The sequence below is a fragment of the Balaenoptera physalus genome, assembly GCF_965194825.1.
Source record: "Balaenoptera physalus genome assembly, chromosome: 10".
Lineage (NCBI taxonomy): Eukaryota > Metazoa > Chordata > Mammalia > Artiodactyla > Balaenopteridae > Balaenoptera > Balaenoptera physalus.
The window spans coordinates 19,176,802-19,204,488 of NC_138889.1; the positions used below are offsets into that span (position 1 = coordinate 19,176,802).

General features: G+C 45.6%; 1 protein-coding gene across 1 annotated transcript in view; it reads right to left on the reverse strand.

Annotated features, from left to right (window-relative positions):
• Positions 1-10,616: 10,616 nt before the first annotated feature.
• Positions 10,617-27,687, reverse strand: part of HTR3B (5-hydroxytryptamine receptor 3B) — a gene marked incomplete at its 5' end in the record, with an annotated part of 36,908 nt that continues 19,837 nt past the window's right edge. Inside the window, 5 exons of the mRNA XM_082409604.1 lie at positions 10,617-15,701; positions 17,007-17,189; positions 17,323-17,533; positions 26,595-26,752; positions 27,266-27,435. Of these exons, the coding sequence (XP_082265730.1) occupies positions 15,466-15,701; positions 17,007-17,189; positions 17,323-17,533; positions 26,595-26,752; positions 27,266-27,435 (958 nt within the window). The 3' untranslated portion in view covers positions 10,617-15,465. The remainder of the gene's footprint in view (positions 15,702-17,006; positions 17,190-17,322; positions 17,534-26,594; positions 26,753-27,265; positions 27,436-27,687) is intronic.

The following is a 27,687-nucleotide window of genomic DNA, read 5'->3' on the forward strand; positions in this document are numbered from 1 at the left end:
CTGATCTTTATGATTTCTTTCCTTCTGCTAACTTTGGGGTTTTTTTGTTCTTCTTTCTCTAATTGCTTTAGGTGTAAGGTTAGGTTGTTTATTTGATATGTTTCTTGTTTCTTGAGGTAGGATTGTATTGCTATAAACTTCCATCTTAGAACTGCTTTTGCTGCATCCCATAGGTTTTGGTCATCGTATTTTCATTGTCATTTGTTTCTAGGTATTTTCTGAATTCCTCTTTGATTTCTTCAGTGATTTCTTGGTTATTTATTAGCGTATTGTTTAGCCTCCATGTGTTTGTAGTTTTTAGCTTTTTTCCTGTAATTGATATATAGTCTCATAGCGTTGTGGTCGGAAAAGACACTTGATACGATTACAATTTTCTTAAATTTATCAAGGCTTGATTTGTGACCCAAGATATGATCTATCCCGGAGAATATTCCATGAGCACGTGAGAAGAAAGTGTATTCTGTTGTTTTTGGATGGAATGTCCTATAAATATCAATTAAATCCATTTTGTTTAATGTGTCATTTAAAGCTTGTGTTTCCTTATTTATTTTCATTTTGGTTGATCTGTCCATTGGTGAAAGTGGGGTGTTAAAGTCCCTTACTATTATTGTGTTACTGTCGATTTCCCCTTTTATGGCTGTTAACATTTGCCTTATGTATTGAGGTGCTCCTATGTTGGGTGCATAAGTATTTACAATTGTTATATCTTCTTCTTGGATTGATTCCTTGATCATTATGTAGTATTCTTCTTTGTCACTTGTAATAGTCTTTATTTTAAAGTCTATTTTGTCTGATATGAGAATTGCTACTCCAGCTTTCTTTTGATTTCCATTTGCATGGAATATCTTTTTCCATCCCCTCACTTTCAATCTGTATGTGTCCCTAGGTCTGAAGTGGGTCTCTTGTAGGCAGCATATATACGGGGCTTGTTTTTGTATCCATTCAGCCAGTCTATGTCTTTTGGTTGGAGCATTTAATCCATTTACATTTAAGGTAATTATCAATATGTATGTTCCTATTACCATTTTCTTAATTGTTTTCAGTTTGTTATTGTAGGTCTTTTCCTTGTCTTGTGTTTCCTGCTTAGAGAAGTTCCTTTAGCATTTGTTGTAAAGCTGGTTTTGTGGTGCTGAATTCTCTTAACTTTTGCTTGTCTGTAAAGGTTTTAATTTCTCCGCCAAATTTGAATGAGATCCTTGCTGGGTAGAGTAATCTTGGTTGTAGGTTTATCCCTTTCATCACTTTAAGTATGTCCTGCCACTCCCTTCTGGCTTGCAGAGTTTCTGCTCAAAGATCAGCTGATAACGTTATGGGGATTCCCTTGTATGTTATTTGTTGCTTTTCTCTTGCTGCTTTCAATATTTTTTCTTTGTATTTAATTTCTGATAGTTTGATTAATATGTGTCTTGGCATATTTCTCCTTGGATTTATCCTGTATGGGACTCTCTGCACTTCTTGGACTTGATTGATTATTTCCTTTCCCATATTAGGGAAGTTTTCAACTATAATCTCTTCAAATATTTTCTCAGTCCCTTTCTTTTTCTCTTCTTCTTCTGGGACCCCTATAATTTGAATGTTGGTGTGTTTAATGCTGTCCCAGAGTCCTCTGAGACTGTCCTCAACTCTTTTCATTCTTTTTTCTTTATTCTGCTCTGTGGTAGTTATTTCCACTATTTTATTTTCCAGGTCACTTATCCGTCCTTCTGCTTCAGTTATTCTGCTATTGATTCCTTCTAGAGAATTTTAAATTTAATTTATTGTGTTGTTCATCATTGTTTGTTTGCTCTTTAGTTCTTCTAGGTCCTTATTAAACATTTCTTGTATTTTCTCCATTCTATTTCCAAGATTTTGGATCGTCTTTACTATCATTACTCTGAATTCTTTTTCAGGTAGACTGCCTATTTCCTCTTCATCTGCTTGATCTGGTGGGTTTTTACCTTGCTCCTTCATCTGCTGTGTATTTCTCTGTCTTCTCATTTTGCTTAACTTACTTACTGTGTTTGGGGTCTCCGATTCACAGGCTGCAGGTTTGTAGTTCCCATTGTTTTTGGTGTCTGCCCCCAGTGGGTAATATTGGTTCAGTTGGTTGTGTAGGCTTCCTGGTGGAGGAGACTGGTGCCTGTGTTCTGGTAAATTAGGCTGGATCTTGTCTTTCTGGAGAGCAGGATCACGTCTGGTGGTGTGTTTTGGGGTGTCTGTGATCTTATTATGATTTTAGGCAGCCTCTCTGCTATTGGGTGGGGTTGTGTTCCAGTCTTGCTAGTTTTTTGGCATGGGGTGTCCTGCACTGGAGCTTGCTGGTCATTGAGTGGAGCTGGGTCTTAGCATTGAGACAGAGATCTCTGGGAGAGTTCTCATCAATCGATATTACATGGGGCCGGGAGGTCTCTGGTGGCCCAATATCCTGAACTCCCCTCTCGGACCTCAGAGGCTCAGGCCTGACAGCCAGCTGGAACACCAAGGCCCTGTTAGCCACACGGCCAGGTACGTGGGGAGTTTCTTGCCTTTTGGGAAGTCTGAGGTCTTCTGCCAGCGTTCAGTAGGTGTTCTGTAGGAGGTGTTCCACATGTAGATGTATTTTTGATGTATTTGTGGGGAGGAAGGTGATCTCCACGTCTTACTCCTCTGCCATCTTGAAGGTCCTTCTTTGAGAAATTTTCAAAGAAAAAAACCTCACAAGCCCCTCTGGGATTCCAAACCCAAGTTTCTTTTAATATCTCACTTTAATTGCACTTTGTACACTTTGAATCGTTTCCTTCCATCCTGTAGAAATGAGTTGCATCTCCATCCATCCTCTCCATCATCTCTGAGAGGCGGGGAGAACACAGTGGGCATTTCTGGACTCTTCCAGAGAGAAGAAAGCAGAGGCAAAGAATAATAACATTTACCAAACTTTGTACTGCACTGCATGGATTACAATGCACTTTCATGCATCTTCTCATTCCCTTTGAAATACTCTAGAGCACTCTGAGGGAGGTGACATTATCCTCACTTTATAAATGAAGAACTACCACATCGAGACATTTAGTAATTTGTCCAAGGTCACTCAGCTAATAGGTGGCCAAGTCTGCTAGGAACCTTAAGCCAACTAGGGCTACACTCATGAAAAACGGATGCTGTCATCTACATTTTCCACTGAGGTAAGAAGCAAAGAGGAAGGAAACACAATACACTGTAATGGCCATTGCCTCTAGGGAGTTGTGGAATGTGGATCTAAAAACAGGGTAGGCAGGGTGTGGAGGTAGTTTTTCTGTATCTACCTATTAAGCCTTTACATTTTGTACCATGTAAATATATTACCTATTCAAAAAATGAGTTTTTAAAAAGAAGCTATGGGAAGAATGGAATACAAGCCGGTTAGTCATGGCTCCATCATAATCTATCCGAGTCACCTTGGGTAAGTCAGCTAAACTGTCTATGCCTCGGTGTCATCACCTATCAAATGAGGATAAGGAGTAATTGCCCTGACTACTGCATTTACCTGTCTATCAAATGCACAGGACTTTTTTTGAGAGTAATCGTTCAGTAACTACTAATCTGGAAAGGGAAAGGCAGTATCAGCATCACCTGGTTGAAATTACACACGCCCCCCCCCCAGATATTCTGATACCTGCTCCCCCTTCCCCACTACACAACTATGAAAACCATAATTCATAACCAGTCTGTGTTATGAAAAACCACAGAACCTGGAGTCAGACTTGAGCTCAAATCTCAGTTGCTCAGCTTACTAGTTGTAGGATCCTGGTCAAGATACCTAAAGTATCCAACCTCACCTTCCTCATGTCTAAATTGAGTGTACCATACTTATCCCTGTAGGTCACTGTGAGAACTAAATGAGGTGGTGGATGTAAAGCATGTAGCACAATGCCCAGGACCTAGTATATACTCAAAAGCTGTGTAGTATCCTTCTTATTACAAATAAAAGGAAAGCAACAGAATTAATAGCCACCATCCATTCTACTCTCAAATTCTATGAGTTCAACTTTTTTTTTTAAAAGATTTTACCTACAAGTGACACCATACAGTATTTATCTTTCTCTGTATGGCGTATTTCACGGAGCATAATGCCCTCCAAGTTCATCCATGTTGTCACAAATGGAAGGATTTCCTCCTTTATGGATGAATAATAAATATTCCATTGTGTTTATATACCACATATTCTTTACACTTAGGTCTTTCCCATATCTTGGCTATTAGACATGAGAGAGCAGATTTCTTTCTGAGAGTCTGATTTCATTTCCTTTGGATATATAACCCAGAAGTGGGATTGCTGGATCTCATGGTAGCTCTGTTTTTTGTTTTTGTTTTTTTTTAATTTAATTTATTTTTATTTTTGGTTGTGTTGGGTCTTTGTTGCTGCACAGGGACATTCTCTAGTTGCGGCGAGCGGGGGCTACTCTTCATTGCGGTGTGTGGGCTTCTCATTGCGGTGGCTTCTCTTGTGGAGCATGGGCTCTAGGCAAGTGGGCTCAGCAGTTGTGGCTTGCAGACTGTAGAGCGCAGGCTCAGTAGTTGTGGCGCACAGGCTTAGTTTCTCCGAGGCATGTAGGATCTTCCCGGACCAGGCCTCGAACCCGTGTCCCCTGCATTGGCAGGCGGATTCTTAACCAGTGTGCCACCAGGGAAGCCCTGGTAGTTTTGTTTTAATTTTTTAAAGAACCTCCGTAATGTTTTCCATAGTGGCTGTACCAATTTACATTCCCTCCAACAATGTACAAAGGTTCCCTTCTCTCTACATCCTCACCAACACTTATTTCCTATCTTTTGATAATAGCCATCTTAACAGGTGTGATGTGAAGTTATATCTCATTGTAGTTTGATTTGCATTTCCCTGATGGTTAGTCATGTTGAGCACTTTTTCATGTACCTGTTGGCCATTTTCTTTAGAAAAATGTCTATTCAAGTCCTTTGTCCATTTGTCATCAGGTTATTTGTTGTTTTTGCTACTAAGTCGTATGGGTTTCTTATATATTTTATGTATTAATCCCTTATCAGGTAATATGGTTTGAAAATATTTTCTCCCATTTCATAGGTTGCCTTTTCATTTTGTTGTTTCCTTTGCTGTGCAGAAGCTTTTTAGTTTGATGTAGTCCCACCTGTTTATTTTTGCTTTTGTTGATTGTGCTTTTGGTGTCATATCCAAAAAAATCATTGCCAGGACCAACGTCAAGGAGCTTTTCCCCTGTGTTTTCTTTTAGGAATTTTCTGCTTTCAAGTCTTGTATTTAAGTCCTTAATCCATTTTAAGTTAATTTTTGTGAGTGATGTAAGATAGGAGTCCAATTTCATTCTTTTGCATGTGAATATCCAGTTTTCCCAACACCATTTATTGAAGAGACTATCCTTTATAGGCAGGGAATTTTTTTAATCTGCTGTGTTGATTGTTGAATTCCCAGAACCCAGAAGAGTGCTTGTTACATAGTAGATGCTCAATAAATATTTGTTGGGTGAGTGAATTAATGGCATTAGCAGAAGGGAAGAAAAATGGGGCTATTCTATCAAAATCCTCCTGTGCTTTACATTCCTACCAACAGTGCAAGAGGGTTCCCTTTTCTCCACACCCTCTCCAGCATTTATTGTTTGTAGATTTTTTGGTGATGGCCATTCTGACCGGTGTGAGGTGATACCTCACTGTGGTTTTGATTTGCATTTCTCTAACAAATTACCAATGGCATTTTTCGCAGAAGTATCCGTATTTTACAGATGGGTAAACTGAGGCTCAGAGAATTATTTAACTTTTCTAAGGTCACAGAGTCATTAAATGATGGAGCCAGGATTTGAATTTAGCCCTGGATGACTCTCTCCCCATCATCTTCTTTATTTTCTTTGAAAGAGAAGGCTCCCAGCCCTGGGCACCCCTGAGCCCTGCACCCTCTACTCCAGCCCCCGCTAGCTCCACCACCTCCCCGGAGCAGCATGGCTTGTCATACCACAGTGCCAGCCTTCTTAGCTTCCTCCTTAAATCCGGACCTGGCCCATCCTGACTTGACCTGCGGTAGCCCAGCCCCATATCTGACCCCTTCCCCTACCCTTCCCACCAGCTTCGCTTCAACCTGGGCAGGGGAGCACAGGGGGTCCTCAGGATTCTTGTCCAGGATGGTGTGTGCATCTTCTAACCTGACGGCACGGGGGCAGGGCCTCTCTCCCAGCAGGGTTAACCTCGGGGAGGCGCACTGCATTGGGAAACAGAAGACCCCAGCTCTCCTCTGGGCTCTGCACTTGAGACTAATAACCCCTCATGTTTGCAGCTGCCACCTGCTCAGGAGCTGATTTAACTGTGCCACAGCTCCCTGCGACAGGGAGGGCCCCGGTGATCATCACCACCTCCCTAAACTCTAGAGATACTAGATGCACCTAGATACTGACATCTAGATACTAAAGCTAATAGGTGTTAAGTCAGATAATCCTGAGCTCAAATTCTACTCTTTCTCTTACTATGTGATGTTAGGCAAGTTAGTTAACCTCTCTGGGCCTCTGTTTCTGTATCTGTAAATTTACCTGACCCTGTAAGATTATCAGGAGGACTAACTTATGTGCAATATGGGAAGTTCTCACATTTAGTAAGTATCCCATAGGTGGTAGCTGTCAGTATTCAGTATCATTACCATCATCTTTATCACTATCTATGGTTTATTGTTATTTTCTCCCAGCCTCATCTACAAAATGAGAGCTTTGAACGAGATGGTCTAATTCCCTTCCAAATTTGAGTGACTCCCTCAGACTCACACACACACACCCTGCTGCTCAAAGAGGCAGCGCAGGGGACCCCAGATTTACAAAGCCACAGTGACAAGCCTGAGCTCTGCTCAGTTACCCTCAAGGGTCAAGTTCAGGGAGTAGGCAGAGTGTCATGGTGGCTGAAAGGCAAGGGGGCAGAGGGCGAGGGAGAAACAGGCCAAATGCCCAGAAGGATTAGCAGGGTGCAGGGGAGACCTAAGGTCTTGGAGTGCAGCCCCAGAGCCATCACTTGGAATCAGTGCCCCATAAAACCTAATGGGTGTTTGAAATATCACCAGCCAGGGAAGGTCTGGGAGTTGGAGAGAGCTTTCATCCCTCCCCGCGACTGGGGCTGAGACATGGCGGCAGGGAGACCTGGGTGGGGAGACAGAGCATCGTCTCCACTTGAGCGTCGCCTCCTCCCAGAACTGGCACCTCTGGAAGGCAGGCAATGAGCGGTGACAGCAGCACGGCGCACCTTGTCACCTGGGGTTCTTCCCGTCCCCACCCCCGGCGCCCAGCGCTTTGATACAAGATGGCAGCAAAGCGCTTGCCCCACCGCAGCTTGGCCGGCTGCCTTCTGGGGAAACTGGAGCACATGTTCCTTCATCCAGAACTCGCAGTGCCCTACTCTGTGCGGGCCTGTGATTACATGCCAGATACGGTTAGGGCGACTGCAGCTCTGGTCGCAGGTCTACCTTCACCCGGTGTTCTGAGGCGCCAAGCTCTGGGGAGTGGCGAGGATTGGGGTGAACAAACCTGCTACATCTGTCAGAGGCCAATCCGTTAGAGGAAGCCCCTCCTGCGAGGGGAAGGATTCACACAGTGGAGGTCCATGGAGACACCGTGGCCATGACCTGGCCGGCAGGAGGGCTCAGGAGTTTGGTGCACTGAGTTTGCTCTACGGCGAGTGGGCTCTGGGGGAAAGGGGCCACCTGATGGTTGGTGTCGGCAGCCTGGTTCTCCAGAAAAGAGGGTGTCTGCTGTCAGGGGGAGGAGGGCAGTGGAAGGGGCCTTCTTTTCCCTTCACTGCCCTCTCTCTTTGGACGGCACACACAGAGTCATCTCTGGCATCTGCCCACAGCCTGTAATTCAGCCACCCAGCTGCACTGAGTGTTTGGCTGCTCCGGTTTGTGGGGAGGGCAGATTACCGAGTGGAGTGCAGTGATTGGCAGGTGCCTGGGGGGCCCGGCTGCCCTGGTAGCGGAGGCAGGCTCCACGTGACGCTGAACTGCCCGAGAAGCCCCAGCTCCCGGGACTCCTGTGTGTCCCCTTCCCAGAACTCAGACCGGCCCCCTTTCCCTTCATCATTCTTTAGATCCACCCTTCTCCAACTGTTATAAGCAAGTGAATCATCTGGGATCTGGTTAGAATTCAGATTCCAATTTAGAGCCCAAGATTCTGTATTTCTAACCAGTTCCCGGTACCGCTGCTGCTGCAGATGCAGGGACAATGCTCTGAGTAGGACATCTTTAGAATTTTCATAGCATTATTATGTATATGATCTCTGCTCTCATAACAGCCCTGTGGAAAGATTAATAATAATAATACTAACAATAATAATAGTAGTAGCTTATATCATTCTCATTGCCTCCAATGTAAAACACTGAGCCCCGAATTTCATAAATCCTATTTCAATCCTCACAGCACCTCAGCAAAAGAGCTCTTTCTCAGAATTTACAGATGAGAAAAAAGTTGACATTCTGAGATAACTTGCCAAGGTCATGAACCCAATGAGCGGTGGAGTTGGAATTCAAACTCCCAACTTCTAACACTGGTCCCTCCTCTATTTATATATAAGGTTGGCAAATTTAAGCTTCTTTTAAAAAGTAATGGTCAAGGGTGTAAGCTCTGGAGCCAGAGTGTGCCTGACTTTAGCAGAGAGCCCAAGAATCTGGACCCAGACTCTTAAGATTTGGATGCTAGCTTTGTCACTTGCTAGCTTAATGGTCTTGGGCAACTTATTTAACCTCTCTGTGCCTCAGTTTCTTTAACTGAAATGGGAATGATAATACTAGGGTTATTATGAGGATTATACAGTCAGCCTTCTGTATCTACGGATGTGGAACCTGCAGATACAGAGGACTGACTGTAAGACACTTGAGCATTTACAGATTTTGGTATCCACGGGGGTGGGGTCCTGGAACCAATCCCCCTCAGATACCAAGGGACACTGTAGATACTATGATATCTCATTATATATGCATCTCATAATATATATAATCCTCATAATAACCGTAGTATTATCTATCTATCTATCTATCTATCATTGACCTTAAACAAATAGACAGTTATTTCTTCAGCAGTACATGGGTTTATTCAGGATGAGCAAAGAATTGTAATTTGGGGTCTGCAAGCATGGTGAGCCATGTGTAAGTCTTGTGCAACAAAGAGAGGAGAACTCTTTTATAGAGGGGGAAAGGAAGCTGGGAGGGCTATAGTAAACGTAGAGTCCATTGGAGGAATTGAGAGTTCAAAGCATAGTGGCTTTTCATTGGCTGAGCGCCTGCCAGACTAGAAGAGAAAGTTTTTCTTCTTCCTGTAGGGCTCTGCTATCATCCAGGGTGTGAGAACTCCTCCTTCTGACCTCCCAACTCGATTTTCATTGAGGTTTCTGTTTATTCATTTTTATATTACCTATCCAATGAGATTAGAGACAGAGAGCACTTAGAAAAGTGTCTGCAACAATATCAGTGATATGATTACTTGTGAAATGGGGATATTGATACTAAAGATAAAGACTATCATTCAATCAAAGACTTTGCAAGTGTCAGACACTTTTCTACATGTAGTAACTCATTTAATTCTCATAATAGTTCTATAAGCTAGGTTTAATATTAATCACATTGTATAGATGAGGAAACCGAGGCACAGAGTTTAAATGACTTGCCCCAAATCACATAGTTAATAAGTGACAGAGCTGGAATTTGAACCCAGTGTAGTTCACGCAACACGTATTGACATATTGATTGAGTGTTTACAGTGTGCCAGGCACTGCTGTAGGCACTGGAAATACAGCAGTGAACACAATAAACCCCCTGCTCTCTAGGGGTCCTAGACTAATACCTCCTAAGCACTCAGCACAGTGCTTGGCACATGGTCCTAGACTAATACCTCCTAAACCCCCTGCTCTCTAGGGGTCCTAGACTAATACCTCCTAAGCACTCAGCACAGTGCTTGGCACATGGCAAAACCCTCAGTGAACACTAGCTCTGCTTGTCCTCTTACCCTTCTCTTGCCTGTGGCAGACATCACTATTTGATCATAGCATTCTTTCCCGCAGAGCCTGCCTCTGTCCAAAAAGTCTGTCTCAAGACAGCACTCCAGGCAGCCTCTGTTTGCACTGAGACCAAAGCTATGTCAGCTCTGAGTAACCATGCTATCATGGAACAAATGAACATTTCTGACCTCAAAGCCTGTGGTGTCAGCACCCAGGAGGAGGCAGATGGGACAGAGACAGAGGGAGGCTCATATGGGGAAGAGCCGAGAAGCCAAGATGGACCAGGGAGGTGGGGAGGGAAAGCACTGCCAACAGCTGCTCAACTCCCTTGCTCTCGGCCTGGGGCTCTCCAAGGAGGATGAGCGAGATGACTGGGCGGGGGGCTGGCCATCCACATGCAGGTCTGTCCCTAGTGACACCAATTAGGGCTGATAATCCTGCTAGGCCCTCGTGGGCCCCAGGTCTTTGGAGCCTGGCATTAGGCTTGGGGAGAGGTAGAAGGTGAGGTAAAGGGCGAGCAAAGGGCTCCCCACCCCAGCTCTACTGCCTGCTATCGAGCCCACCTACTGCCCAGCAGTCCCCTCCCGCCCAGCAGAAAGCCTGGCTGCAATTCCCACTTTATGGCCTCTGCCAAATGAAGCACAAACTTAACTACATCACCCCCCTGACAGGACAGGGAGGGGCTGGGGTGGAACGCTGGGTGGCTTCAGCCCCTAATCTAATCACTGGCATGGGTCATTTCAATTCCGCACATCGGAGTGTGCTGGGGGCGTGGCAGCTCCTAAAAGCCTCCATGCTGGTGCTCAGCTAATTGTGAATCTCTTCCTGTCTCACAGGTGAATAACTCAGGACTAAGAGCTTCTGGCTGCTGAGATGGAGTGTGAGCTGGGGAACGGGACAGGGCAACACCTGAGATGGGCCCTGGGGCACAGATGGGGTTGCAGGGAGGGAGGCACAGCCTTCCTGGAAGGGACACAGGAACTGGGGTCCCTCCCCTGGGGTGACCACCCACCAACTGGGAATTGGTCTTAAAACCCAAGACCTAGAAACAGGCTCACAGACATAGAGATCAGACTTGTGGTTGCCAAGGGGGAGGGGGAGAGGGGGGAGGGGGGAGGGAGAGGGATGAACTGGGAATTTGGGGTTGGTAGATGCAAACTATTACATTTAGAATGGATAAACAACAAGGTCCTACCGTAGAGCACAGGGAACTATATCCAATCTCCTGGGATAAATCATAATGGAAAAGAATATTTAAAAAAAGAAAGTCTGTATATGTATAACTGAGTCACTTTGCTGTACAGCAGAGATAGGTACAACATTGTAAATCAACTATACTTCTATTAAAAAGAAAAAAAAAAAAAAACCAAGACCTGAAGTTTTCTGGAACCTCAGAGCCACAGGGTAGGGTAAAAATTTAAGTTCCACCCCTTCCTACTAACCTTGCCTTTAGATATATAATTAGATCCCTGAGAAGTGAGAGGGCCCGGGAAGCCTTGGGGCTTTACCAAGGGGAGGGCTAATGCCTTCGGGCAGCTTCAGGCTGGCTGCCTGCAGGGCGGTTCTTTGGTTCGTTTATGGGTCTGGCCCATAGAGGCTTAAAGCTGGACCCCGGGAGACTGGCTGAGTCATGGAGATGTAAGAGGCGAGGGGTTCAGCATCTTTAACCACACTGCTCCTCTCCTCTAGGACAACTGGAGAAGGAGGTGGGGATGTCTTGGGAGGAAATTGAGACCTCTACCATCGAATTATTGGCCATCCAACAGGCTGCAGAGACTGTGGGAGATTGTAGCAGCAGCACTTGGAAGTTTTTCTGGATATAATGACAAATAGAGGGCTGCCTGTCTAGCCAGGGGTTGTGCTTAACTAACTCTTTATTCTAGATGTTGGTGAAGTCCCCAGAACTGGAGCTGTGATTTCTTGGTGAGTGCTGAAACTACCTGAGATTCTGGGAAACAGCAGATGGTAGAAATATTCACAGCTGGGAAAATCCCATTTTTGCTCTGTTCCTCAGTTTCCTTCCTCTATGAAATGGGAATCATGAAAGGTATAAACACTTGGAGAGGCTGAGCTAATGCTGCCCTGTAAGTAAGGGCTGCTGGTGCCCTATCTTCGTCCCACTGCAGAGGGACACTATTCCAGGAGGAGGGCTCTAGTGCCATTCGCTAATGATGGCTTTGCTTCAGGATGCAGACCTGACCCAGGGCTTAGAATGAGTCCCTGGCCACCATGTTGCCATCAGGGCCACTTGGCACTTGGATAGAGGAGGTCCACACACTGGGGCCTGGCTCAGCAGCCAGGCTTCACTCCTGAAGGGCTGCTGACATAGAGAGGCTGGGAGATATTCCCTAGGGAGGAAGCCAAGGTGAGCTGCATGGGAAGTGAAATGGGAAGTCCCTTGGGCAGCACCCACCCCCACCCCACCCCCGCCCGGCCCGCAGCCCAAGTCCCTGACAAGGAGGCATATGGTGGCTTCAGCCCTTGGCCTTTGGATTCTGGAATAAAGGCCCTTCTGAGGAATCCAGTCCATAAATGGATTCTGATAGAGGTAGCTGGAAGAGGACCTCACAGCAAAGACTAAAGAATGGAATCCGTCTGTTGATAGCAGGCAGGTCTTTTTATTTCGCAATATATGATTTACTTTTCCAAGTACTCTTAAATACATTGCTTCATTCTGATCCTCAAAATTCTATGATATGGATAGACTAAATATAAGCAGCCCTGATGTCAAATAGGGTAAGCCGAAGCTCTGAGAGGTCAGTCTCAAGGTCCCCTGGCTAGGTAGTGATGGAGCCAGGAACAAAGTCAGGCGCTTTCTCCAAGACAGAGGTCTAAAGGAAGGAGACTCTGTAGTGGGGACCTCACTGCAGATCTTTTCCTTTTCTAATAACCGAGGCAGTGAAGAAAGATTTGGGGTCAATTCAGAGGCTAACTGAGCAGGTCGAGGCAGAGGAGACCAGGAGCAGGAAGTAGGAAGCGAGGAGGGAAACAGGTGGAGGTTTGCACGGACACTTCCTGTTCACAAACTTCTTATGCTCCTCATTTCATTAACAGCAGCAGTGGAATTTCATGGACAATTGGCGTTGAGCACTAACTGGGAGGTAATGACAGAGGGAGGATGCGGGTAAAGGCTGTTTGAATTTAAATTCTTTTTCTTTGGGGGAATTGGGGGGGCAGATTTTTTTTAAGGCAATTTTACTGCTGGAAAAACTTCCTAGCAAACGGCAGTCCTCTGTAAGCAGTGTTAGGAGTAATGCCTTACCCTCAGCCCACTGTGTTCTTCTACCCACCAAATCCTGGTGGTTGCCCTGAGTGAGGGATGCTGAGGGACTGGGTGTCTGACCCTGGGCAGATTCAGTCCCTCAGACTTGGGGAAACACACTAGAAATGTGTCTACCATCAGCCATGAGCTAGAATGAGTTTTTCTGCAATAGTTATGGCAGAATCACCATGAAAAAAACTCTGTATGGACCTGGGCAGAGATGAGGATGACCTAGAAATAGAAAACAAGATTTCTGTTTTACGACTGTGCGATCTATTTGACAAGCTATACACACACACACAGAGCCACAAAACATTCAAGGGGAGAAGGATAGGAGATAATATAAGTCTGAAGTTAGAGGAGAGCGGTGATCAGGTGAGAAGGGTGGGGAAAGAAGGCTGTTTTTTGAGCCAGGTCCTTAGACAGGGACCTACAGGTTGGTGAAACAGAAGAAGACTATGCCAACTAGAAGTAGAAGCTTAGATGGACATGAACCCCTTCCTGAGCAGGATGGCAGGCAGCCTGGCTTGGCTAGATTGAAGGTTCTGTAATAGAAGGCAATGAGAAATGAAGAAAGTTAAACATAAGGGGAGGGAAATTTTGTGGAAGGCTTGAATTCTAATCTTAGGATTCAAGTTATGAGGCCACAGGAACTGCCATAAGATAGGATAATCAGTACAGAATTGGCTACTGAGGAGAATGAACCAGAAGTTGATTAGTCACCCAAGTGCAAGGTGATCAGGGCTCTTCTATCTGGACAGATGGCTGTGGGCACAGATGGGAAGCTAAGGGGCCATCAAGACTCTGATGACTAATTTTGTGTGTCAACTTGGCTGGGCCACACATATTTGTTCAAACATTATTCTTGATGTTTCTGTGATTATTCTTGATGTTTCTTGATTTCTTAGATGTTTAAAGTCTTTAAACCAGTAGACTTTGAGTAAAACAGATTGTCCTCCAGAATGTGGGTGGGCTTCATCCAATCATTTGAAGGCCCTAATAGAAAAAGACCAACCTCTCCAGAAGAGGAGAAAATCCAGCCAGCAGACCGCCTATGAACACAAACTGCAATTCTTTCCTGAGTCTCTAGCTTGCCAGAATACCCTACAGATTATGGATTTGCCAAGCCTCCACAATCATGTGAGTGTTATGGGCTGAACTGTGTCCCCCCAGAATTCATATGTTGAAGTTCTAACCCCCAACACATCACGGTGGGACTGTATTTAGAAACGGGGCCTTTAAAGAAGTAGTTAGGGTTACATGAGTTCATTAGGGTGGGCCCTGGTCCAGTGTGACTAGTGTCCTTAGAAGAAGAGGAAATTTGGACACATATGTGTCCAGAAGAGAACCACAGGAAGAAGGCAGCCATCTACAAGCCAGGGAGAGAGGCCTCAGAAGAAACCAACCCTACCAACACTTTGATCTTGGACTTCCAGCCTGCAGAACTGTGAGAAAATCAATCTCTGTTTAAGCCACCCAGTTTGTGGTATTTTTTTATGGCATCCAGAGCAGACTAATACAAGGATAGCATATTATAATAAACTCCTCGAACCCAAGGGCCATGCATTAAGCCTATCCCCCAGTGCCTTACACATGGTGCGTGTTGATGAAATGTGCTAGATCTGGATCCCCTCCAATAGGAATGCACTGCTGAGAAGGCACAGGGGAAGATAGACTCACCTGGGATGAAGGGAACAAGAGCTCCAGGATACAGATAAGGTGGGAACTTTGTGTTCTGGTTGGAACAAGGTTCCTCAAGGATCAAGTCAAGTGAAGAATGATCTGAAACTGACTTATTTTGTACTCTCTGGTGTGCCTGACACAAGGCCTAGGACTTAATCAACACTCAATACAAGTTTTGTTGAATGACTGACTGAATAAGTGACCAAGGCAGGACTGGGAGATGGAGTGCTCTTATACCTTTTAAGAAACAGTTTAAACACACACGTATGCTCGCATGTGCTAGAAATTTTCTGAAAGAGGTTGCTAACGGTGGTTACTTCTGGGGTGAACTGGGTAAGAGGGCAGGATTACTTTTCACTGGATACCTTGTACTGTTTATGCATTTTCGTCATGAATGCATTACTCTTGGGTCATTCAATAGCAAATAAGATGATGTGCATCCCTGGGCTGAATGAAAAGAGGCAACGGGGGCTGGAGAACTTTTTACCCCATCATTTGTCCCCTTCCAATATCCCCACAAAAACTTTTCAGCCTTCCCCAAGTGCCATGCAAACACATTGATGGAGACCAGCAAACTTGGGTCTTCATGAGCCACTCCACAGCACCCAGAGGGAACACAGGGTGATGGTGTAGAACCCCAGCACAACGAGATAGCTTTGGAAGAGCAGTCGGTCAAAGCGTTCCAGGAGGGCCAGCCACCCAGCCTCCTGTCGGTCCGCCTGGTCCTGGGTCTGCAAGTAGCTGCTGATAGACTGAAGCTGGGACCAGACTTCCCTCAGGGTCCCTGGCTGGGTCTGGTGCTCTTGACAGATGGGGGGCTCTACATGAGAGGAAGACACTCTAGGTGAGCCAGGGGCTACCAAGGCTCCCCCGGCCTTCCCATTGAAGCCGATGGCCTCAACCTTCAAGAAAGGTGGTGGGCAAAACTGGGCAGTGGGTTAGTTAGGATTGGGGACCCTCTCCCTACCTGCTGAGGGGAGGCAAGACTGCACTGAAGGAACCCCTGGAGAACACAGCAAGTAAGGTGATGTGTAAGTAGGGTGTTGTGTTAAGTAGGCTGTCGAGGCTACATCCATCCGGGAGATTTTTCTGAGCTAGCAGCCACCCCACGTTGACTTAGAGCTTTAGGGGCTGGAATGGTTCTTTTTTTTTTTTAAATTGAGGTATAATTGACATATTATATTAGTTTCAAGCGTACAACATAATGATTCAATGTTTGTATATATTGTGAAATGATCACCACAATAAGCCTAGGTAATATCCATCACCACACACAGTTACAAATTTTTGTTCTTGTGATGAGAACTTTTGGAATGTACTCTCTTGGCAACTTTCAAGGATACAGTGAAAATATGGACTGCTTCATGACTTTGCATGTCATCCTTGCACAGGGGCCATGCTAAGCTCTGTATCATTCCAGTGTTAGTATATGTGTTGCCAAAGGGAACACTGGGATGATTTGTATACTTTTGCACATTAAGCGATCAGATCCCAAATGTATACAAACTATTTGTATGTGTGTGTGCGCACACGTGCACATGCATGCACTCTGCTATTCTGGGGTCAATGGTTCCAAACTGGAAAATAAAACAAGCTAAGGGGGGCTTCCCTGGTGGCACAGTGGTTGAGAATCTGCCTGCCAATGCAGGGGACACAGGTTCGAGCCCTGGTCTGGGAAGATCCCACATGCTGCGGAAAGACTAGGCCCGTGAGCCACAACTACTGAGCCTGCGCGTCTGGAGCCTGTGCTCCGCAACAAGAGAGGCCGCGATAGTGAGAGGCCCGCGCACCACGATGAAGAGTGGCCCCCACTTGCCGCAACTAGAGAAAGCCCTCGCACAGAAACGAACACCCAACACAGCAATAAAAAAAAAAAAAAAAAAAAAAAAAGCTAAGGGGACTGAGGCCTAGATCTCTAGGCTGACACGTGGCTTTCTGGCAAGCCAGCAGGAGACGGTCTTCAGTCTCCAGGGAGGTGATGTAATATGCAGGGCAGAGGTTAAGAAGCAGGTGTTTCCATTTTTTCATACAGCTGATTCAAGACGGCCTGCTGTTCCACCCATGGGAACTGAGGCTGAGGGTGATAAAGCAGAACCAAGCAGGGACCTCAAGGCTTCTCACAAACCTGTTACCCCAGCGAGCTGGGCCCAGGGATCCATTCTAGGCCCTTCCTCATCGGTGTCCCCTCGAAGGCACAAGAGGGTCCAGTGCCACCGGCTGCACTGCTCATCATGGAGGAATTTGACCAACAGGATGGACTTGGATAAGCTGAGAACCAAGAAGGCCATGCAGACCGTGAAGAAGACCCCTGAGGGAAGGAGCCAGAGGAGGTGGAGTTAGCAGGGGTCTCTGGGCCTCTCCCTTCCCCACCTGAAAGGCAGCATCAGATCTTGGACAGAAGTGATGCAAGACAGGTAGCTAGCGACCCCGCAGCTGCTTACCAATCAGAGGGGTGCTCACTGTGCTCTCCGGCACCTCGCCAGACATGTTGACCCTGAAGACGGTGTAGCCCACCAGCACGCTGCTCTTGAACAAAACCCTGGCATGGCAGGTGGGCGGGAGATAGAAGCTCCCCAGGTCCACGAGCATTAGGAAGATGCTGGGAATCAGCAGGTTCACAACATAGACCAGTGGGCGCCTGCGAATCACCACCTGGGCAGGGACGAGGAATCTGTTGACAAGAGGGTCTAAGCCAATGGACAAATGTTTGGCCAAACCCCTAGCCAAGAACGCTTTCTGCCGTCCCAACATTTCTGTGTAATATGAAAAGTCTATGTAGTTTAGAATAGGAGATTATCTTGTGGTTTAGAAAACAGAAAAAAATCCTTTAAGCTTTTACATAGAACTAATATTAATATTATTAATCATTATAAGAAGAAGTTACCATTTATTTAGCACTTGCTCTATGCCAGGCACTGGAATAAGTGTTTCATATGATTTGTCTTATTTAATCCTCACAACAACTCTGAGGGCTGGGTATTATTATTATTTTTTTTAACGATTTTATTGGAGTATAATTGCTTTACAAAGGTGTGTTAGTTTCTGCTTTATAACGAAGTGAATCAGGTATACATATACATATATCCCCATATCTCTTCCCTCTTGCATCTCCCTCCCTCCTACCCTCCCTATCCCACCCTTCTAGCTGGTCACATAGCACCGAGCTGATCTCCCTGTGCTATGTGACTGCTTCTCACTAGCTATCTGTTTTACATTTGATAGTGTATATATGTCCATATACACACTACCACTCTCTCACTGGGCTGGGTATTATTATTTCCATTTTACAAACCGGGAAACTGAGGTTCCTAGAGATTAAATGGCTTGTCCAAATTCACATAGCTAGTGAGTGAGAAACTGTTTTAAAACCAGGTCTTACACCATAATCTTTCTTTTTAAACCATTTAGTTTGCAACATATTGTATTGGTTTTGGTTTAGTCTCTCTTCTTACCTGGAATGCAAACACTTTAGCACCTGTGTATCTGTCAGAGTCTGGTTAGGAACAAATAGCACAGTTAAACTGGGAAAGTTGAGGAGGGCTTGACAAGGTGTGGGCAGGACATAGAGAAACCACAAGGAGGAGGACAATACTCCTGGGATTCGGGGGACTGCGTCAGCTGTTCCTACCCTTAGGCCTGAAGGGACCAAAGACCGGGAATGTGGTTGGAACTTGAGGGGACAGAAAGCTGGTTGGACTTGTGGCTTCCTCTTAGGAGCACAGCCAGATGGCGGAGATGCCATGGGGTGGGGAGAAATGGAGAGATAAATGCTCCACTCACTCTCCCCCTCCTTCCAATCTCCTGCCACTGTCTCCCCTGCCTGCTACTGGCCAAACATGACCAGGAGTCCCAACTCTACAGGCCGCAGACCAGCCTCCAGGAGCAAAAGTAGATGTGAGGTGGGGGCAACTGCAGATACCCAGCAGGACCTGCAGCACCGCTGGGCAGAGAGCTGCTGAGCAGGTTTTTTAGCTGGGAATTTAAGACTCATAAAATTACAATGATGGCTGTTGCCATTTTGTTATACATAGCTTCTCTGGGATGGGAATAGGAGATGTCTGTAATTAACACAAAATCTATTCTCATCCTTCCTGGAAAGAAACTATGATATGACAGGGCTGTTTCCCCATCAGACACTTACTGCTTTGCAATGACCATTTGAGGGTGAAAATGGCATTTTTTAATCCTTCATGGGGCCAGAAATAATACCTATCTTACAGTGGGTATTCGATACATGTTTACTGAACAAATGAATGTTCTGGGCTATGTTGCTGTTAGATTTGGAAAAACATGATGTCTGAAATCTCCCATTTCTCTGATTCACCAAACAGCTGACCGATTTCTACATGTCAGATAGTGTGCTAGATACTTTTTCACGTGGGATGTGATTTATTTACTCCTCACTGTCAGTTTGTTGGCAGGTAATAGAGCATCCCCACTTTACAGATTTTTAAAAATAAAGCTCAGCCCCCTAAGTCAGCTGAGTAAGTGGCAGAGCTGGGGTGTGCTCCCACATCTTCTGGTTCCAAGCCCTGTGCTCTTTCCCATACAGCCTACTCTGAGCTGAGTTCAGGGTCTTCTCTCTCACCTCTGCCTCCCTCTCTGGACGCGGATCACATAGACGGGAGCCAGGGCAGAGAGCAGGGACACAGCAGAAGGTGGTGGGCGAAGAGCCTGGCTGGGTGAGACCAGATGTCACCTTGCTGGTGAGAGCAGGGCCTCCCCAGTCTTTGGGTCTGGAAGCACGTCCTGACTCAGTGGAGTTCTGCAGACCAGAGCCATTCGGCAGATTGTAGTCTGGCTATTGTCTTTCACATGAGACATAACTGGCTGCAAATATCTAAACCAGAATGACACTCACTGCTTTGCAATCATTTGGTTAAAATACATTTTTACCCAAGTGCAGTCAACAAGGAAAACCATGACCTGTCATCAACCTGCACCTTTCTACTCCCTTCGTTGTGCTGTGACAGACATAGCCGTGGTTAGGAGGTGCAGGGGGAAGGGAGTCAAGGGGCCAGAGTCCACAGGGGCTCTTGTGTTGTGAGCCCCACCTGGGCTGTTGGTGATCTGGCCATATGGGGAGATGGGGGCGACCAAGCCTGCTGTCTCTGGAGGGTAGAAGTGGGAAGACCCCCAGAGACTTCATGGTGGATATTACATAAAGGAGATGAAAGGAATAAGAATACCACCCTAAAGAAAAGTACCAGTAGGCATGTTGGTTAAGCAGAAAGAGCCCAGACTTAGAGTCAAAGGAACAGCAGAGTTCCCAAGCCCCTCAATTTGATGTGCTGGTTTAAGTGATTCTGGGTGGTATCGAACCTCTCCATGCCTTGATTTTTCCCTTTTTAAAAAAGCAGTTTACTTTTGCTTTGCCAAGCATCTTGGGTACAATTGAGATTAGCTGTTGTACTCTTTAAATAAAGTTCCCATGTAAATAGCACACGCTGAGATGACTCTTTTCCACCTAGAGGCTGATGCAGAGAGTGAATGGAAATCTGGGACAGAACCAAAGACGGGCAGTGTGGCTCCTTAGGGTCCCTGGTTCCTAGGAAAGTGCAGTTTCACCAAACCTCATGTTCCCCAAGGTGCCAGGGGAGAGGCCTACCTAGCAAGAGCTAAGAGGCTGGGAGGCAGGCCAGCTTCATGCAGTCACAAGGAGCCCTGCACTGAGATGCGCCCATGCTTGGGTTTGTGCCATTTTGAAATTCTTAATAATTTTTAAGCAAGGGGCCCTGCATTTTCACTTTGCACGAGGCCCCACAAAGTATGTAGCCTGTCCTGTTGTGAGGATACTCCTCACTGGCTATCAACAATAGCTGAAAGTAAACAGGTAGGTACAAGGGTGGACAATTAGCTTGGGCTGTGACATAAAGCAGAAAGCTCTATGTCTATGTTTGGCTTGTAAAATCGTAAAACTAGACAGACCCTCCAGAACAACCTTAGCCATTTTTCTGCCTTTTAGCAAGGATGTTCCAATTCCTAAGACAGATCAAATATTTCCTACAGTTTTGGTTTTCTTCAAGCACAAAGGACCCACCTTTTTCTTTAAGTTGATCTGGGGGCAATGTTACCTATGGACTAGACTAATTTTCTCTACAAGCCCAGTGCAGCCTAAAGAAACTCTAATTTTATCCCACAGTTTTCGGAAATGTTTTGTTTTCATGATCTCCTTTGATTCTCAAAGCCCTTTGTTCCCCCGCTCAAGAAACATGAATTGAGCATGAACAGAGTATCAGGCACTATCCTAAATAATAGAGTTAGAACTGGTGACAGGACAGGTCTCTACTCTTGCCCCTCAAACCCCCAACCCACGTCTTATGGGATCAGGAACCAGATTCTGATGGTTAGATATTTCACAAGTCTGCAGATCGAAGTTTGCCCCAAAATGGACCATACCCACGGTCTATACTTGATTTGATGACAAGATTTGGGACTTTCTGAGTTTATGTTTAGGTGATATTCTGGTCTTAGAATCAGTACTGGAATGGGTTAAGACATTTGGGGATGTTGGGATAGGGCGTCTATATTTTGCACATGGGACAGACATGAATTTGGGGGAGTCAGAGGGTGGCAGATGGTACTGGATTGAATAATGCCCCCAAAATTCGTGTCCTTCCGGAAGCTCAGGATATGACCTTATTTGGAAATGGGATCATTGCAGATGAAATAAGTTAAGGTGAGGTCATATGGAATACGGTGGGCCCTTAACCCAATATGACTGATGTCCTTGTAAGAAGAAGAAAAGAGACATACAAAGGATAATGCCATGTAAAGATGGAGGCAGGCATTGGCGTGATATGTCTACAAGCCGAGGAAAGCCAAAGATTGCTAGCAACCACCAAAAGCTAACGGAGGGGCATGGAGCAGTCTCTCCCTCAGAGCGCTCAGAAGGAACCAACCCTGCCAACACCTTGATGTCAGATTTCTGACCTCCAGAACTGTGAGAGAAGAAATTTCTATTGTTTTAAAGTGGTACTTTGTTACAGCAGCCCTAAGAAACTAATACAGGCGACTTGGCCAGTAACACACAGTGGAAGGATGCCACAGACTGGACTGGAATATTACTGCTTATCTTTAGTTGTGTGTCACCATCATATAGGATTAGGCACATAGTTTCTGGAGTCAAGTCCAGGCTCCACCAGTCACCCTATAACCTTGGTTAAGATACTTAACTTCTCTGCACCCCAATTCAAACACTTGTAGAAACGTGGATCCTTAGAGTCGCCGTCTCATAGAGATGTGAGGATTCCAGTACGACCTCTTAAAACAGTGCCTGATCTGGAGTCAGTGCTTGGTTTTGTGGTTACTGTTATCATGTCTCCCTGGGCAGATTTTGAGGCCTGTGATAGGAACCAAGAGTCTTGTTTTATTCATGCTTGTGTCCTCAGTGCTCAGCATTGAGCTTGGTGCGTGATAAGAACACAAAAGATGTTCACTGAGCTGTATTAGAATCTGTTAATAACGCTTCTTTTAGCTCCAGTGGGGGGGGAGAGTGGAGTGAGCCCAAAGGGGGGCTCTCATCTTAAGGTCAGTGTTCAGAGGGCTACCTCTCTGCAGGTCATGTCAGGCAGTGACCCCTGCATGCCAGGGGACGGTATGTCACCAGCTCAGTGAGATACCACTCTCTGCAGAACTGCCCCTACCTAGACCCCATCATTTCTAATGGACTAAAGGAGCTGGTGCCTTTAAATTCCACAGAAGGGGAAGAAAAAGCACTTTGGTTTCAGTCCGTGTTCTCCATTAGACACCCTTCAGGTGTTAGCAATATTATGCCACAATTTCATTATCCATTAAAGCCAGGTAATAATAAGTACACAAAGGTATTTGGAGCCTACTGATGTTAATGAAAGAGATCAATCTAATTCAGAATGTGTATGTGGAGAGCTCCTTGGAGATGGAATAGGCCCCAAGGTTAGCCTCTAATTGCCTCCTTGATGGTAGACCTCACCAGTACTCAATTTTGCATGACCATCTTTATGACATAGTTGGAATTTTGAAGCCCAGACTCACGCTTCATACAGAAGCCCATTTTCCTCCTCTCGCAAGCCCCTCCCAACATTCCCAATTCAGAAAGAATGGGAAAGTTGCAGCCATTTAAGTAAGATCCTTGCACAAGAGTGAGAGTTTCTTGGATCTAGACCATGGGTCGGGTTGGATTAGCAGAAAGTCCGTGATTCCAGGGTTACTTGAGTGACCCTGGAAGGGCTTCTAGGGGTCTAAATTCTCTCTCTCTCTCTCTCTATGTATATATATATATATCTCTGTGTGTGTGTGTGTCTCTCTCTCCTCTCTTTCTCTCTCTCTCTGGAGTGACCTAATAGAGCTTAGAAGGATCTTCTATCAAGTTTATGAGCTGCATTCAATGGATATCTCAACAAAATTAATCTACCCTACTCTAGAAAGGAAAATTACACCTGAAAATGAGGGTAAACAAGGCGCCTTTCTTTCCCAGATGCCCCTCTGCATTTTTCTAGGAGTCCCCTGTGGGCCTCCAATTCTGGACGCATGAGCATTTAGGCAGTGAGAGGACATCTGTGGTCGGGCTCACTTTAGTTCCCACAACGGTCCACCCTTTTCTATCCAACATGAGTTCTCAAATTTTATTTCTACCGCCTCTCACTTCTACCCTCATTCTTTAAAAAACAAAAAAGAAACAAAACACTACCATACAGAAATCAAATGTTCACCCTGCTGTTTCTGGGAACCAGCACCTCTGACAATGTATTGGAGGAAACCTCCCCTCCCATGGCTGCTGGATCGGGTGCCAGGCTGCATACAGACATCCTCGTAGGCAGAAGTGTCTGTGCTCTGGGCCCCCTGTGGAATGCAGCCTGACTCCAAAGTGTCAGCGGTGCCCTCTGATCAACAATACATGTCCTGGAGCTGCAGACAGGATTGCACGTTAGCCGGGACTAACGGGGCACCCGGAGCATTTGGTTCAGTATCAACGGCAGCACGTACATCAGGCCCAGGCTGATGATGTATTTAGAATAGATCTTTGTTCCTCCTGCCTGCCCCACTCGTTCCCTACCCTCTGCTGGGTAGCCTGGACTTGGACACAGGAGGTGATTAGATTGAGAGGGAGCTGGCCCTTTGCTGTCAGGACCCTGGTAGGCCCAATGTTGGCATGGAACCGGGCTCTGAATTTCGCATTATTGGCTAAAGGTCGTTGAAGGACCCCCGGGTGACTTGATTGCTAAATTCACAGTAGGATGTCTGGCACGGAGTAGGAGAACATGAGCCGACATGGTGCACATAGTGGGAATGCGGAGTCAGGGAGGCTGAAAGAGGTCGAGGGGGAAAAAGAACTGAACTGGAGAGTCACTCAATCTACTTGTCTTCCAAAGTCGCAGGAATGCTCCTGAGTCTGGCTCCCCGCCTTACCAAACACGATCTGTGGCTCTTCTCAGGATTCTTTCCCTACTCTGTTCCCGAGGGCCAGGGTGGAAGGCAGCCTGCTAGATAACCAACCTTAACCCCCAGGGCAAAGGTCCCCAGGCAGAAGTTCCAAGAGCATGAAATCGAATCGATGTCCCCTCCAGCCCCCCTCAATGTAAACAGTGAATGGAGAAGAAGCGTGGCAGTGAAGACAACAAAGGAATGGAACCTTGGTTCCTGAGATCCAGGGAGGAGATCGTCTCCTCTCTTTAACAATCTTTTACGCCTCTGTTCATCATATTTAACATGGAGCTAGGACATAGAAAACCTCTTGCCAGGACTTCCCTGGTGGCTCAGCGGTTAAGAATCTGCCTGCCAACGCAGGGGACACGGGTTTGAGCCCTGGTCCGGGAAGATCCCACATGCTGCAGAGTAACTAAGCCCGCACACAAGCCACAACTACTGAGCCCACGTGCCACAACTACTGAAGCCCGCACGCCTAGATCCCGTGCTCCGCAACAAGAGAAGCCACCGCAATGAGAAGCCCACGTGTAGCAACGAAGAGTAGTTGCCGCTCGCCGCAACTAGAGAAAAGCCTGCACGCAGCAACGAAGACCCAACACAGCCAAAAATAAACAAACAAATAAATAAATAAAGTAAAAAAAGAAAACCTCTTGCCACTGTTGAGAAGACAATTAATATTTAGGGTAAAGGGTGACATGTAACTACAAATAATGCCTGCTCTATGGAGAGAGTTCATTTGTGCGCGCGGGAGCACACACTCCTGTTTACCTGTCCCGTCTCCCATCTTTGTTTGTCTCCTCCGTGCAGTGTAGGTAATGGTGTGTGCAGCGTTCTCCGGAGTGCTTGATAGGTGACTGTGTTCCACCTTGCACGTGCTACTCCCTCACATTTCCCTTTAATGCTCTCCATTATTCGGGCTGCATCAATAATGTTTGTGGGCTGATATCTTTAAAATTAATGAGGTGTTTACTCTTAGCCAAGAAACTCATTGAAATTAAAAAAGCTTTCTTTTTCCCCTCCCTTTCTCTTGGTAAAAAAGTGGACAAACAACCACAATGCAAGCTTTGATAAAAACCAAGCAGAATAGGCAAGAACCCAAGCCCTACTGCAAGGAAGGTATGAATTGGGATTAGCTGGTACCCGGCGTTATAGATTAGTCAGGTTCAAATCACAGCTGTGTCTAAGAGGCCTTGATTTAACAAGAGCTTTGCTAGAAAGCTGCATACCACACCTTTTAAACAATGGAGGACTTCTGTGCCCTCAATAATCGCTTATTTCATCACCACCACTCCACTTAGCATATGATTATCCATTGTAACAATAGCACCTTAGTCTAGTCTGACTTTTCCTTCTTATTCAAAAGGTTTGTTTCCAGGAGACTTCATCTATGTGAATTCATCTGTGCAATCCTGACCTGTCTAGTCTCTACTTTTCAATCAGATTACCTGGCATGAAAGACCCTCCCACTGCCCCCAGCTCCCACCACCAGCTGACTTTGTGCAGAAAAGCAGGGCTGAATACTAATGACAAGTCTGCTGGCTGCAGAAACTTGCTGCAGACCACATGTCAGGATGGTTTGCCAGGAGGGAAGGAAGAACGGTGCCCCTGGACTGCAAGGTATCAGGCTTCACTGTCCTGCTCCCAACTGCCCCCCAGGTGTCTGCTGGACAAATTTCCCCAGGAACAGTGCAGCCAAGGGCATTCCCGGTGGCACATCTGAGAAGTCTGGGTTCTTATCACGTCGTTCTAGAGTAGTTGTTCTCTCTGATCCGGAAACCACCAGTGGTCTCTGTGGATCCTGCAGGTGATTTGTTAGCTAATCCCTCAAGATACTCAAGTTAATAATGTGATAATTTTATGCATGTGCATCTGGGATTAATTAATAATTTACTCAATTGCAAACAGGACATTAATGTTGAAGAGACACTCTTCTCCTAATTTTTTGTTGCTGTTGTTTGTGGGTTTTTTTTTTTTTTTCTCTCTCTCTCTCAGTAGCAATTAAAAGTGAGGCTGTTATATGTATTGAAAGGCTTGAAGATTCCTGCTGTAGTGGCTGGTTCAGGTCTCTGTCTGAAAACCATTCTCTTTATATTCACATATGGAATAGCTACAGCAGGAGTCCAGGATCTGTGGCTGAATCTCTGGTCTCTGAAATGCCAAAATGCAAGTGGATGTTGGAACCATTGGAATCACCTGTACTTAGGTGATAACGAATGAGAAGATGCAGGAGAGAGACTCCTCAGCCCAATAGAGAAGGTGAAAGACTGCAGAGAAGTGGGCAACAGGGACAGGAACGGGGAGGACCTACATTAAACTGAATCTGTGCAAAGTTTCCAGCGCTGTTCTGCAGGATGTTGTATGTTGAGGACACAGAAAGAAGTTCCCACTCACTGTCATTCAAAAATGCTTTTTGGTCATGTGTAATGTCTTCTCTGCTTCTCAGGAAGGCCAGGTCTACATCTTCCACTGAAAACAACAGAAACAGTTGACTTCCCATGGAGAGAGGCACCATTATTAACCCACTTTTCCAACTCGCAATTCAAATCCTTCCTTTTTACTCCTGTCCCCACATGGACAGTCTTATGGAGATGGGGTTCAATATACCATTTTGAATTAGGGGTAGGGATGGGAGATAAAAACTTTCTGGTCATGAAAAAAAGCAGCTATGAACTGAGGGTTTGTACTCCATTGTCTATAGTATGAGACTTCTATAACGTTCTCAATGGCAGTAGAAGCCTAATATTGTATTTTCAAACCAACAGCAGCAAAGGGCAATATCTCTGGGCACAATACTGTACTTAGTCTGAATTACAGCAGGAGCCAAATAACTGCAAGAAGAGATTTAGATTTATAAAAAGTCAATTATGTGCAAGAATAAAATAGACCTGAGGGACAGCATAATATAATAATTTCACCTATGTGTGCCAACCCAGCACAAGTGTGTTTACCCACTAGCAGGCTCCACCTCTCATGGCTTACCTGTGTGCAGAATGCTATTGAAGGTTAGGCTGCAATTCTGGATATCGAATGGGAAAGCGTATGTGTCTAAACTGCATGCAGAGACAAGTTGGATGGGCTTAGAGTGCTTAATGGTCCCAGATGAGTTCACGTAAACATAGGGAAGATCAGGTGATCTTTCAATGTCCACACTATATGAAACACAAAAGATCTTTGTTACAGAAAGCGCTTTAGTCATTCCAATACATAAACAGAACTGATTATAAGATGATAGTGACCGTAACACCCAAGACTAGCCTAGAAGTGCAAAGACAGAATCACACTTTACATGAGATAGCCACCCTGGCAAAGGTGGGTTCAGCAATGACACCCTTGTAAGTCAACTCACTTGCTAATGTTAAAACACAGACATAGGACTTCCCTGGTGGCACAGTGGTTAAGAA